The sequence below is a fragment of the Oryza brachyantha genome, chromosome 5 (assembly GCF_000231095.2).
Source record: "Oryza brachyantha chromosome 5, ObraRS2, whole genome shotgun sequence".
NCBI classification, from domain to species: domain Eukaryota; kingdom Viridiplantae; phylum Streptophyta; class Magnoliopsida; order Poales; family Poaceae; genus Oryza; species Oryza brachyantha.
Window position 1 is genome coordinate 2,887,042 of NC_023167.2, and position 14,080 is coordinate 2,901,121.

The following is a 14,080-nucleotide window of genomic DNA, read 5'->3' on the forward strand; positions in this document are numbered from 1 at the left end:
TTTGCCTGTGATTCTGATTAATTTTACCGCACAATAGTCTGTTACATATTGTCATCTGACAAAAAAGTTAAGCATGAAAAGTGGAACTCATTACTTATCATATGCACAAAATGGATTTGTAAAAACAAAAACAAGAAATCTGAAAGGAAATAAAGTAGAGATGCTCCATTAGGTAATATATAGAACTGATTGCACACACTCGTAGATAAATGTTGCATAGTTTGCAAATTGCTGCTTTACATGGACGAGGGTTCCTTCTTAATATGAACCCAAATGTGAAAACAGGACAATTAACATGCACAAAATTTCCAGCCTATTACATTATTTAGTATACACAAACTGAAAATTAAATCACTGACGCTTCGCTTGTCCATGGTAATCAGGGATTCAGGGGGAAAAACTAGCTCGCAGTAGCAAAGGGCATCCGAGAATTTTTCAGTTTCCCATTATGTGGAATTTTCAATTTACATGAGGGAAGTACTGACTCCCAAAAACATCCATTTCTTCCTACAAAGGATCGGTACACTATATTGCACTCTGATTGCACTAACGACCTATGCCCAGAGAGCTAATAAAGACATGGAAGCAGATCCAAGCACTAATGTGATATAAGAGATCTTCTTCAGTTTTAGAGAGGATGACATCATCTTATTATGAAAGAAATCGAGGGAAATGAGATCAACAAGTGCCATGTAGACAAGGATTCCAGCAGAAAGTGAGCCAAGAAGCCCTTCTATTATTAGGGCATTTGGACTGCTATCATCATAGCCAGTCATATGGAAGATTGCCATTCCAAGAAGTATTCCCAATGGTGTTGTCACTGAGAACATCACGCACATGTAACCCACAGTTGTAATCCCAAAACCAGCCTGAGAGAAATAGAAAAGTATTAATTAACTCATCAAGTAAGATCACAAGAATCTTTAGTTGGTGCTTTTGTGCTATTACAAGTTGTAGAGGAAAGAACTGAAGTAAATCATGACAAGTTTCAAATAACTTAGGTGAGAATGGCAGGTTATGCCACTGGAAATTAGAAATTGCTTTAAAGGACTAGTGACATCTAAAGTTTGAACTGTTTGACAAATGGGTATATAAAATGGCTATCTATTTCAGGTGCTGACTTTATTTGATGCGATGTGTGAAAATGATAGAAACTGTGGTAGTGTCACTGTTAAAACTGGAAATTTAGAGGCATGCCTCCAACCACTTCTCTTTACCTTTTTTTTGTTAACATGTCAAAGTGTTTTCTGGAGTGGCCTCCAACAAGATACCACTAAACAAAAAAGAACTTTTAAAAGGTGTAGTGCTGTTTTTCTGCCACTTCCCCTTTGTGCATAGTACATCGACCACAATTCCCTCTATACTGGCATGAGGACAAAAATTAAGCAACCAAGAATAACACAATGTTGGTTTTAAAATGGATTTGGACAAACAGAAGTTGATAGTTAAAAGTTATCTTCAAAGATAGTTTGGTGTTCATGGGTTTACATGTGTAAAAGGTTCAGCCATCGATACTTCCACTGCTAAAGTAGATGTTATCGTGAGTACAAAAGGTTCTGGCTGCTTGTGGTGTACAACAGGGATCCTTGCAGGCTTCCACCATTCCAAAGTTATAGAAATGGTTCAGGGGGTATAGGGGGATTCATAAATCATTTTCAATCATTCAGCACCTAACATATAGTGATATATACAACTTGTGAACTCTAAATTTTAAACAATAATAACATTACAAGGTCTACTGTGAGACCAAGAAATCAGATACAAGCCAGAATATGAGAGAATAAGCATGTGGGGGTGTTTATGTGCAGACATTAGTAGCTACTACTAACTGATCCATATTATAAGACTGCAACTATTATTTTAAAGAAAACAAGTCAATATGAATGCCAGGCAACACTGACATGAAAGATTCATGCCACTGAAACACTAAACCCTACACTCAATTAATTATTCCAAGAATCAATTCGAGCAACAATCCACTCCGTTAAGAACATTAATTTCATGGAATTCAAGCATGAATGATGCAATTGCAAACCTGCGCAATGCAGCCGCCGAGGCCCATCCCTTCGAACACCTGGTGGAAGGAGAGCGCGACGACGAGCGGCCGGATCGAGCACACATCCTGCGACATCCCCATGGTCACCCCAATGATGACGGAGTGGAACACGATCCCAATCTCCAGCACCTTGGACACCATCTTCTGCTTCCTCCTCGCTGCCTCCTCTTCCCCTTCTCCCTCCCCAACCTCCACCACGTCATGCCCAACTCCATGTCCATGGCAATCGACACCGGGGACGACGACGGCAGCCTCATCGCTGCGGGCCAAGTTCTTGGCCCCGAATAGCGCCACGTCATCACGGTCAGCGTCGCCGCCGTTCCGGGCGGCGGTGGTGTACGGCGCCGGGTCGTCGCGGTCCTCTAGGTGAACCCGCTTCTTGGGGCTCATCTCGCCGGAGAGCTCGAAGACTGGAGTTTTCTTGGTGGGGATCGGGACGTAGGGTTGGTGGGGCTCCTCGTCGTCGTGCTGGTGACCGCCGCCGACGTGGCCGTGGGCCTCGAGGTGGGAGGAGGCGGTGACGTCGACGAGCAGCGCCAGCAGCGCCCCGACGAGGGAGAAGAGCCCCGAGAAGGGGAAGTCCCGCCACGGGTGGCGCGTGGCGACGGCGCAGTCGGCGAGCGCGGCCTGCGCGTCGGGGAGCACGTGGACGAGCGACGTCGACAGGATGACCCCGGCCGCGTAGCACTTGACGAGGAGGAGCCCCCGCGCGTAGCCCTCCTTCCCCCGGAACGCCCGCGTCAGCGCCACGGGGAGGCAGATGCCGACGGCGCTGGCCACGAGGATGGCGAGCAGGGACCCCGTCTTGAGCCTCGCCGCCGCCGCCCCGTCGCGGCACACCCTCGCCACCGCATCCAGCTCCCCGGGGGGCAGACACCCCGTCCCCGACATGGCCGACGCGCGCGCCCGCTCTCGCCCGGAGCCCGAACCCCGCGACGGCGGCGACGGCAAGGAGGAGGAGGAGGCGAGCCGAGTCGAGTCGGCGAGTGGACCGGGTTTAAAACGGCTCGATTTTTTTTTCTCTCTCTTTGAATTCAATGCGAGGTGGGGCCCGAGGCGGGCGTGCGAGATGGGTTTTTTTTGTGGAATTCCTCTTTTTTCTTCTCTCGTTGAATTTTCTATTGGTTCTTCGCGAAGGAGGAGCAGGAGTGCCCGCCATGCTGTGAGTCACATGATGGGTTGGTGACACGTCACGCTCGCTGACATGTGGGCCCAGTGGGTTCGGTTAGTGTGTAATTTTGGTCCTTATTGTTACTGGTGCCGTATGACTGTGTGGGCAATACTTCAAAGTTCATGTGTGCAGCAGTGTTGCAGACTTTATTTTCAGCACCCAGGAGTCTCAGGGTTCAGTTTTGACATTTTTATAACAAGCAAATTATTGTTATCACATAATCATAAAAAGTGTTGGCGTAAACGCGTACGGTGTCATGAATTTTATGTACTAGCAAAATACACGAACGCTATTACTGAATTAAAAAAAATTGGACTGGTAAATTTATTTTGAATTTTAGTGCTTAGTTTTAAAATTAATTAGAGGTTTTTGCTTGCCCATGCTTCCGCTCTTGTAAAAAGGCTCTATTCATTATTAGTGTGCAAAGATGATCGTGATTAAGAGTTACTCACTCTAACTCTACTTCTATAATTCTTGTCGTAACGTATATTAGTTTTCTAAATCAATTACTGACTAATGAAATTATATTAAAATATAAGAATTAATGTGCTCTTTACTACTAATCTATATATGTCCTAGTTTTTTCAAACTAAATATTTTTAAAATTAATAATAGTCAAAATTTTAAAAGTTTAAACGCATCTTTATTCAGAACGACAAGAACTATTAATAAAACCCTACGGATTATATGTTTAGTGCAGAAGAGACCCTATTTGCTTGCCAAGGTTTATCAGTTGGTGGTTGGGATGTTGTAGACGCTCACTGTTATATGTTTGATAGGAGTATATAACTACGGAGTACTACCGGGCTGTATAGACGTGGCTAAACTTTTTAGCCCCATGTCACATCGGATGTTTGGATACTAATTTAAAATATTAAACATAGACTAATAAAAAAAACTAATTTCATAAATAAGAGCTAATCTGTGAGACGAATTTTTTGAGCTAATTAATCCATAATTAGCAAAAGTTTACTGTAGCCTCACATAGGCTAATCATGGATTAATTAGGCTCATTAGATTCGTCTCGCAAATTAGTCCAAGATTATGGATGGGTTTTATTAATAGACTATATTTATTATAATGAGTGTCCAAACATCCGATATGACTAGGGGCTAAAGTTTAGCCCTTAGAAATAAACACCACCTACCTCTGTCATAGGACTCTAACTATTCACCTATAATTTTTGATCATTCGTCTTATTTAAAATTTTAGTGTAAATATAAAAATTTATAAGTAATACTTAAACTACTTTTAATAGTAAAAAAATAATAAATAAAATAAATAATACTTTTAATTTTTTAATAAGACAAGTAGTCAAATATTGCAAATAGAAAATCAAAATCTATTCTAATCCTTGACCCAAGGAGTTCTACTTTGCTCTGCAAGTAGTTATGCCCGAGCAAAGTACACGGAAAGAAGTAGCAGACGCTTGATGATTCAGCTCAGGAAAAAGTTAATGCGAAGCGATTGTGTATACTCCTGCCCACACAATTGAACAGCGTACTACATGTACGAATTATTTTACTGAATTGAGTGACGCAGCAGCCATAATATTCATTTCCTAGTGCATTGCGTGAAGGGATGCACAAGCAATGCAAAAGTTATGGCGATATACAAAGTTTTGTAACTATCACATATAAGATATGTATGTATTTCCAACTATTTGGATCAATAACAGATGGGCTCTAAGAACCCTAAACCATCTTTAGTTCGGCAAAACCATGTGTGCTTGCGTTGTTCTGATCAAAACTAACTTGAACCTCTATGATGCATGAATCAGATGTGATCTTATCAGGAGCTTTGATTTGATTAAAAAAACAGTGTTATGTTAACATGATGCTGAAATTCAGACAAATCATCAGTGGACCATAATATGCAGACGTATCACATAAAACATCTACGGTGCAAGAACCAGGTGTTGATCTTATCAGGCTATCCTTGATCGGGACAGTGCGATATGAACATACGATGCTGCAATTCACAAACTGACACAATCAATCATCACAGTGAACCATATTATGCAGACATATCACGCAAAAGTATAGTGCAAATATGGGAGGGCAACAGAGGATTAATAAGTCATCCAGAATTTTTAGCCGTGATGCATTCCGCGTGATGAGATGTACCTGATAAAAAAGGTTCTCTCCCACCAACAGTGATTATAAATATGGTTTCAAGTATGTAGATGAGGATCTAAACTTTTGGACAGGTGGCTGACTAGTGACTACCTAGCTCCAAACTATGCTGACTTTCGCTGTACATGAACCAGAATCGCAGCAGAAGGGCAGATTCACCCTCAAAATGCTTTTCGGAAAACACGGTTAGGGTTCCTCACATGGCACAAAATTGTTAGAGCTGATTAAGTGAGACGAGCACTGTGCTCCAAACAAACTACAGGACAGCTGCAGACGCGAAGCACCTCTTCCCAATTGAACAGAAACCAGGCACTGACCAACCACAGTTCACATTGTAAACTTCCACCTGAAACAAAGGGGGAGAAACTATACTTAAAAAGAGTGTGGAATTGTGAAGCTTGGGGAGGAGGTGGTTGGTTTACTTACAACATCCAGAATATGTTCATTGGACTGCAGACCGCCAATGACAAACACATTATCACCCACAGTAACCGTAGAGGCGTATCCTCTTGCAAAGTTCATGGAATCACCCATCCTCCAGGAGTTAAGGCGAGGGTCGAAGATCTCTACAGTGGACACCATGCTAGTCCCATCATACCCTCCAATGGCATATCTGACAAGTCAAGTCAGCACATAAGTTCTATTTACAAGATTTAAGTCCAAGACAGCATTACTTTTTCAGCATTCAGTACGGCATAAAATTTTTACACGAGGAGGTTACTCACAGGACTTCTCCAAGAGCAGCTACAGTGTGGCACCCTCTCTTTACATTCATACTTGGAAGTCTAGCCCAGAAACCCTCCCTTGGGTCGTACCTTTCTGCTGATCTGCATATGGCATGTTTATTATCTACTAAACAAACTAAATCATGTAAAAACATGGAGGAAAATCGACAAAATATCTTACTGTAAGTACTTGCAACCATCATATCCACCAATAGCATAGATGACGCTACCCATTTCTGCTGCAGCAAGAGCAAATCGCTAGAACATATGGTAGAATGTGTAAGATACCGGGTGAAGATTATTCAATTTACTCAACTACTTATCCTGCTATTATGTTGTTGCAATAAATATATACAGTATGCGACAGATTAACGGAGGTTGGAATGTCGGAACCTAATTTTTCTGGCAACGTTATTATGCAGAAGACAGGCACTATTAAGCTGACACTAGATTACATGTTCCAACATAAATACATGTACCGACTTATTCTTACAAGGTCATTAAGATGATCAATCATGACACTGACAAGGGTAGAGTATAAGTGGTAAACAAAACAGGTTGCAAAATATAAACAAGATAACTTTACAAGCAAGAGGCTGATAACATACAGAGTTCATCATAGAAGGACTGCATATCCACTTTCCAAGGAAAGTATCGAACATCTCAACATCTGAATAAGTTATAGTTCCATCTCCTCCACCAATAGCATATATTTTTCCATGAAGACTTACTCCAGCAAGACTTCCCTTTTCATGGTTCAAACAGGGGCACACCATCCACTCGTTATTCATTGTATTATAGCACTCCACTGCACAAAGAAAAAGGGTAAGTAGCTGCAATTTGAAGCTAACAGAAAAGTTTACAGAGAACATTCAAAAATACCAGATTATACCTGTGTTATACCATAAATTGTCTTGCCCACCACCAAAAATGAATATACAACCTTCCAATTGAGCAACAGATGCATATGAACGAGCAGAACTCAATGGTGTGAGAGGCACCAGTATGTCTTTCTCTGGTGCAAAAGCATCAAGAGATGATAGCCAGGACACACCATTATAACCACCCATCAGGAATATTGATGGCTTGTCCAGAGTATTGCATGCATTGCTAACAAGAGACAATGAAGAGTCGAGTTTGAACTGTAACTCGTCTATACAGTATTCCAGTTGCTGTAATTTTGTTCCTGAGTCTTTAACTACTTCACTCAGAGAAAGTATTTCCTCTTGTGACTTAGTCTGGAAAATTACAGAACCATGATAAGTAAAAACCTATGCATTCAGCATTTGCATACAGAACAAAAATGGCAGCTAGACACTGTTCTGATTATGAATACATCTAGCAGGAACAATCTAGATGACCAACTACAGGTACCCAGGTCACTCGTGTGTTGCAAGAAAAAATATTGTATATACAAGCTAAATGGACCTTACAAGAAAACGTAGTGTTCACACCAAAGAAATTTGTGTGCTACTTGAACCTACATCAATTGTTGCCACAATTAGAATATTTGGCAAAAGAACCATATTGAGCATCCGCAATTTCTTGTAACTGTTGAGAATGTACTGCCAAGTCCCACAGAACCAGATGTAATTGGGAAAATAAATTCATTTGTGTGTTTCTACCCAACAATGAAATAAGACCTTAAATCAACTATTTACATCACACATGTTCAGGAACAAATGACAAACCTGTCTCTTATCCAACGCATCAGTTTTCTCAATTAAATCAAAGACGATTTTCATCAGCTGTAGAGGAGTGAAAAGAATGACATGAGAATATTATAGCAATAGGCATCATTTGAGATGCTGAGTTATCAACTGCATGAGATAATGAGAACTAGGGAACAGGTGAACAGAAAGGAATAGCATAGCACCTCAGCATTCCCTTCATGTTGCTCAAAAGATGTATTATCTTCCACCGTAGCACCGAATGGGTGTTCGGAAAGGCTTGCATTGGTCTGTGTTGCTTGTTGAACAGGACAAGAAATGACTGTAGTGACCTTTGTTTCTTCTGGTACATGCTGATCTGAACATGAAAGGCTTGCATTGACCTGTGTTTCTTCAGGAACATCTTGTTCTGGACAAGAAATGCCTGGAGTGACCTGTGTTTCCTCTGGTACATGCTGATGTGGATAGGAAAGGTCTGCATTGAACTGTGTTTCTAAAGGAACATGCTGGTCTGGACATGAAAGGCTTGCATTGATCTGCATTTCTTCAGGCACATATTGCTCTGGGCAAGGCAGGCTTGCATTGTCAGCAGGTGCACGTTGCACTGGACAAGGAAGGCATGCACTGACCTGTGTTTCTTTAGGTAAATGTTGCTCTGGACAAGAAACGTTTGCATCATCCTGTGTTTCTTCATGTACATGCTGCTCTGAACAAGGCAGGCTTGCCCTGGCCTCTGTTTCTTCAGGCACATGTTGCTCTGAACAAGGAAGGCTTGCATTGTCAGGTAAATGTTGCACTGGATGAGAAAGGCATGCATTGACCTGTGTTTCTTCAGTTAAATGTTTCTCTGAACAAGAAAAGCTTGCACCATCCTGTGTTTCTTTAGGCACATGCTGATCTGGACAAGAAAGGCTTGCATTGGCCTCTGTTTCTTCAGGTAGATGTTTCTCTGGACAAGAAAAGCTCCCATCATTATGTGTTTCTTCAGGTACATGCTGATCTGGGCAAGGACGGCTTGCATTGGACTGTGTTTCTTCAGGTACATGTTGCTCTGGACAAGAATGGCTTGCATTGACTTGTGTTTCTTCAGGAGCATATTGATCTGGATTAGGATAAAGGGAATTCTGATCAGACAGTTCTGCCTGATGTCTTAGAACAACCAACTCCTTAAGTTTTTGCAGGCTGGACAGTCTTCCAGGCTTTATCACGACACAATTTGGTTCATTCTGAACCTCACTCTCTATTCCATCAGCACACACTGCAACTGAATGCACATCATGTGAGGTCACAAGCATGTCTCCATCAGAACTTTTGATTTCTCCATTCACAGGATTGACAACTGAATGACTGCATTCTACCAGTTCCGCTCCTTTGGCAACTGTGTTGTATGAGGAGTTTTGATTGATCTCATCTGGATTTGAACAAAGACCAAGTTGGTTGTGAAGAGCATTGTCATCCAAATCCTCCCAATCAGAAACTAGCCCCCCAGACTCCTTCTCATCTGAAGTTCTACTAATGCTGCCATTCTCCACATCAGAATCAGCCCAGTTATCTGTAAAAGCACCACCTGATTGTGACAGAACACTAAATGGGTTGATGTCCTTTGGATTGGTTGACCCTTTCTTTTGGTCAGGGATAACTGGTGCCTGGCTTTTACTTGATGGTAAAGGTGCAATAGTCCTTTTGGTCGAAACAGCTGGAACTTGTGTGAAATTGGCAGGAGCAAGTGCTTTAAATACAGCAATCAAAGCTTTTGTTTGGGCATGGTCTAACTCAAAATAGAAGTGGTGGTGGTTATAATAGTTGTCACCAAGCACTGGTCTAAATTGGCTCTCCATCAGTGGTGGATAACGAGTCTTTGTGCAGATACGAACCTGAAAACACAAATGGTTGCTTTTCGTTAGTACAAATGAACTGGAACTTAACTACACATCAAATAAACTGTGCCAGTTCAAATTTGTTGATACCTGTGCAGGAAAACATGTCCTTAAAGAACCATCCTGACTCCATGCATATGGATCAATATACATCTGCCCAGGACTTGCAGCCTCAAAAATACCATGCAGCGTCCTGTCGCTATAGTTGAATAGGAATAAAGGTAGGCCAGGTTTGATATTTCTCACATATGAATAGTGGATTGAAGGCAGACCTGTAAAACAAGCAGGATGCAGAAACTGATTTAAGATGTGAAATCAAACAAAAGTTCAATGCTCAACAAATCTTTACTTCACAATCCTCATGATTACACCATGGTAGGTAGTAATGCATATAGTATCATATTATCTCAACAAAACATGCATGGTAATATCAATCACCAAGCGATACAAATGGAAAATAACAAATCTGTTGAAAGCAAGAGGTGAAAAGCTGGAATTCACAAACCAAACAGTTGTTTGTTGAAGCATTCTTCAATTGTATTGTGCTTGCAACCAAAGATCACTCCTCCTAGCTGGTTTTCCCGAAGACTTCGTGCAGGATCCACAGACTGGCTGTTTAGATGCTGCCCCTGCATTGTGAGACCGATGGCCTCTCTTTCCTCCAGCACCCTGTAGATGCAAAACGGTACAAATCAACAACACTGGGGATGCATTCGCATGCACAACACACATCCTTCACAGAATTGAAGCACAGATGCTCCAATCATCGGCAACATGTGGCATCTCTCGTGCGAACAACTTGAAATTTGGGAAACAAGGACCGATTTAACCGGATAACAGTACTACTCACTAAAAAAAAGTACAGAGGATCCAATCATCGGCAACATATGTCTTTTCCAGCACGCAAACAACTTGAAATCGTCAAAAAAAAAAAAGGCAAACAAGAGCACAACACGTAGCCAGAGCCAACTAAAAGCAACAAAATCAGAAACAATTACGGGGCGTCACAACCGAACGATCGAACAGAAACAAAAACCTGTGCCAAAACAACTTGAAAATTTCGAAAAGTTGGTTCCAATTTAAACGGAAAACTCAGAAAAGTTCCCCCACAAAAAAAAAACACGAGCACAACGTGTAGCCAATCAAAAGCAACCAAATCGTAATAAAAAAAATATTGCGGCGAGTAACAACCAAACGACGGAACCGAAAAAAAAAATGAAAACATGCCAAAACAGTACCCCCATCCATCGCGATCAACGCACCGATCACCACCTCCTCCAACCCTAAACCCTAGCGCGCTCACCTACCCACCAACCAAAACCCTCCCCCCCAACACACACAGAGCGAGAGAATGCACACTGTTAGGTAGAATCCCCGCGATGATCCGATGATCCCCAAAAATCTCGCAAACCAAACCGCTAAAACCTCTACCAGTCTACCCCCAACACCACGCCCAACCAAAAAAAACCCGCGACGAACTGACTACTCGCATATCGAAGAGATCGAGAGAAAGGAACACCCCGAGCAATGCTGCTACTGCGGTTTCGCCCTCCGCACCAGCAACGATCGCACTCCGCGTCCGCCGCCGCCGCGATGGGGGGAGAAGAAGGGGAGAATTGGGAGGGTTTTTTCACTCGCCTGCGGATGATGATGGCTTGATTACGGAGGTGGTTGGCGACGTGCTTTTCGCGTTCGCCTTTTTCCCGTGTCGCGTTTGCGTGTAGCAGCGGCGCACGCAGTGCGCGTGAGAGTGTGTGTTCTTATATACATCTCCGATCCAAAATAAACTAATTTTTCACTTTTTTTTACCAACAAGTTTTGACATTTTATCTTATTTAAAAATATTTATAATTGATATTTTTATTTTTATTAGATGATAAATTATAAATAGTATTTTACGTGTGACTAATTTTTTCTAATTTTCTAAAAAGTTTTTAAATAAGACAGATGGTCAAACATTGAATACGGAAACAAAAAATTAGTTTTTTTACAGGAGTAGGTGTGTGATTGGAGAAAAATTAACACTGTACCATTACCATTCTCAAGAAGTTATTTCGCCGTAACGTTATTTATAGTTTTGATTTCGTTAAAAATGTTATTTTCAAACTATTGCAACATATTTAAATACCATTCGCCTCATTTTTTTCTAAAAAAATTAATTTGACACTTTTTCTTAGGGTGAGATGACATTTTTGCTCCTAACCCATTTGACTTAAACTTGATTCATCTTGCAAATTTAAATAGAGAGGAAACGCTAACCTAAACTTTATAATTACATGTACTTTGTTAAAATGTTAATTAAGCTAGCTACTTAAATATTATTGGAACCCTTAGAATTATGCTTCAGTGTTATGTTAGTGCATATAATTTTATTTTATTTTTTATATGCATTTTAGTTTGTAATAAATATATTGCTTGATTCACCACCTTATTTAATATTATAAGCTTTATTATTTTTTAAAAATATTTCTCTAATTACTCACACCATTAGATTTGTTGATCTACCGTGTTACCTATACTATTAGGGATAATTTGGTAAACTTACCAGAAATAAAAAGCAAAAAATATTTTCTTTTGTATCAAATAAATGAAAATGGTAAGGTAACGAAATCAAACCAAGAGTGTTATTATAGCGAAACCGACGATGGCAAAATAGAAATTTTACACGGGGGCTGGGGGTGATGGGTCACTGACTGGTGGGGGCCAACGGGCGGAGGTTCAGGGGAACTCGGGTCACTGCTCACTGACTGGTGGGGTCGAGACGTACAGTATGATTGGAGTAGTACTGAGGATTTCAATGGAGTTTTTTGCCACGAGGGAATAAAGGAAAAGGAGGGAATTTCGCCTCTTTGTCACAGAACTTTATTTTTTACTTTATTTTTGGAATAAAGCCACGTTTAGTTTTCAAAATAAAATTTAGAAGATACATCGGTTATACATTTCAATTTCAAGTATTAAAATAAATCAGGGCTTAATCTATGGAGGCCGTTGGCGTTGAGCAAGGTGGAGTTATGCTACATCGATATTGTGGAGGAGAGCTTGATGGCGTGGGGGCGGTGCCGATATAGCTGGCTCTTGCTCGCTGCCATTGCTCGTCATTTGGAGAGACCGAGAACAGAAGGCAACGAGACAAGGAGAGACATTTTTTTTATTTATTTCCTTCTGTCCTTTTAATCCTCTAGGAAAGTCATTATAAATAGCCTAATTTTATAGGCGTTAAATAGGTATCAAGAGGTACCAAAATATTAGTGTAAAATTTGATACCTTTTCGTACCTACGATACCAAAAGATACTAAAATTTACATAGAGAAAATGGTATCTTTTAGTACCTTCCCAAGGATAATAAAATTACTCTTATAAATATCTTACATCTTTTATAAAGAGGACCCTACAAAACAAAAAAAATACGAAATGACTTTTATCCTTTTATACAAAACAACACGTTGGAAATTGGAATTCGTGATTAGATCATTGATGATGTTGCTCGGGTGGTTATATTTTGATATTTTCATCTATTTATGCAATTCAAATATATTAATCATAATGGAACTAGGAAATTTTTGTGTTTCCGTAGTGCAGATTTATGTACACTTCTACTAGTACTTTAGTAGCGTCATAGCTCGATTTGTCTCCAAAAGATGTCACACTGGATTTTTTTTTCCCCAGCAGTTTTCTTGCAAAATCAGCACCGTAGGATAGTTTCTGTGTTTTTCTTGCGCACGAATCCTCTAGCACAAAGTAATAAACAGAGCCATTTCATATAGGAATTGTAATCCTTCGTTATTACTCTCTTAGCTCCTGTTTCTTTTACCTTGAGATTATTATAATCCAGATTATTGGGAGTAAGCTGAAAGAAATAGATAACTTATTGAAGCAGCTTATTATAATCTGGAGCCCAACTTATTATAATCTGATAAACTCATTTAGGTGAGCTTTTTTTAGATTATTGGGTAAAAATTTACCCATCATGTCACTCCACTCCATCTTCAGACTTGTAAACCCAATAATCTAGACTCTAATAATCTAGAAAAGAAACAACTAACGGCTTATTCTACTACAAATTATAACAATCTAGCTTATAGTAATCTGACTCAATAATATAGATTATAATAATCTTAGGCTAAAAGAAACGGGGTCTTAATTCTCCTATCTAAACAAGCTCTAAAGGAACCAAACCCAGTGATTGACTTGGGATCTCACTAAAGAGTGTCTGGATTAAAAAAATGGATTAGCAGAAAATAATATGTGATTTTGGCAGGGATGCAAGTACCAAATAGAGGATTGCTCTTGCTAACTTGAATCTACATGCATTGAGCTGTTACTTAGAAATTTCTTAGGACAAATTCATGTAGAATTTAAATATTAGAGCTTCTTCAAAATGTAGGATATGAAAAACATAGTAATAGAAAAAACAAATAAATACGATAGAATTCCATGTGTAGAATG

General features: G+C 40.3%; 2 protein-coding genes across 2 annotated transcripts; both read right to left on the reverse strand.

Moving 5' to 3' along the window:
• Positions 1–427: 427 nt before the first annotated feature.
• LOC102700623 (zinc transporter 6) lies at positions 428–3,006 on the reverse strand. The gene is made up of 2 exons (XM_015837005.2): positions 2,036–3,006; positions 428–869 (listed from the first exon to the last, which is right to left on the reverse strand). The coding sequence occupies exons 1-2, from the start codon at positions 2,945–2,947 to the stop codon at positions 555–557; spliced, it is 1,227 nt and encodes a 408-aa protein (XP_015692491.2). The 5' UTR covers positions 2,948–3,006; the 3' UTR covers positions 428–554.
• A 2,216-nt stretch (positions 3,007–5,222) lies between these two features.
• On the reverse strand, positions 5,223–13,618 carry LOC102704517. The gene is made up of 12 exons (XM_006654024.2): positions 13,597–13,618; positions 11,273–11,393; positions 10,140–10,303; positions 9,725–9,906; positions 7,964–9,631; positions 7,779–7,835; positions 6,980–7,325; positions 6,696–6,895; positions 6,269–6,345; positions 6,088–6,189; positions 5,789–5,975; positions 5,223–5,708 (listed from the first exon to the last, which is right to left on the reverse strand). The coding sequence occupies exons 1-12, from the start codon at positions 13,616–13,618 to the stop codon at positions 5,619–5,621; spliced, it is 3,216 nt and encodes a 1,071-aa protein (XP_006654087.2). The 3' UTR covers positions 5,223–5,618.
• Positions 13,619–14,080: the final 462 nt, after the last annotated feature.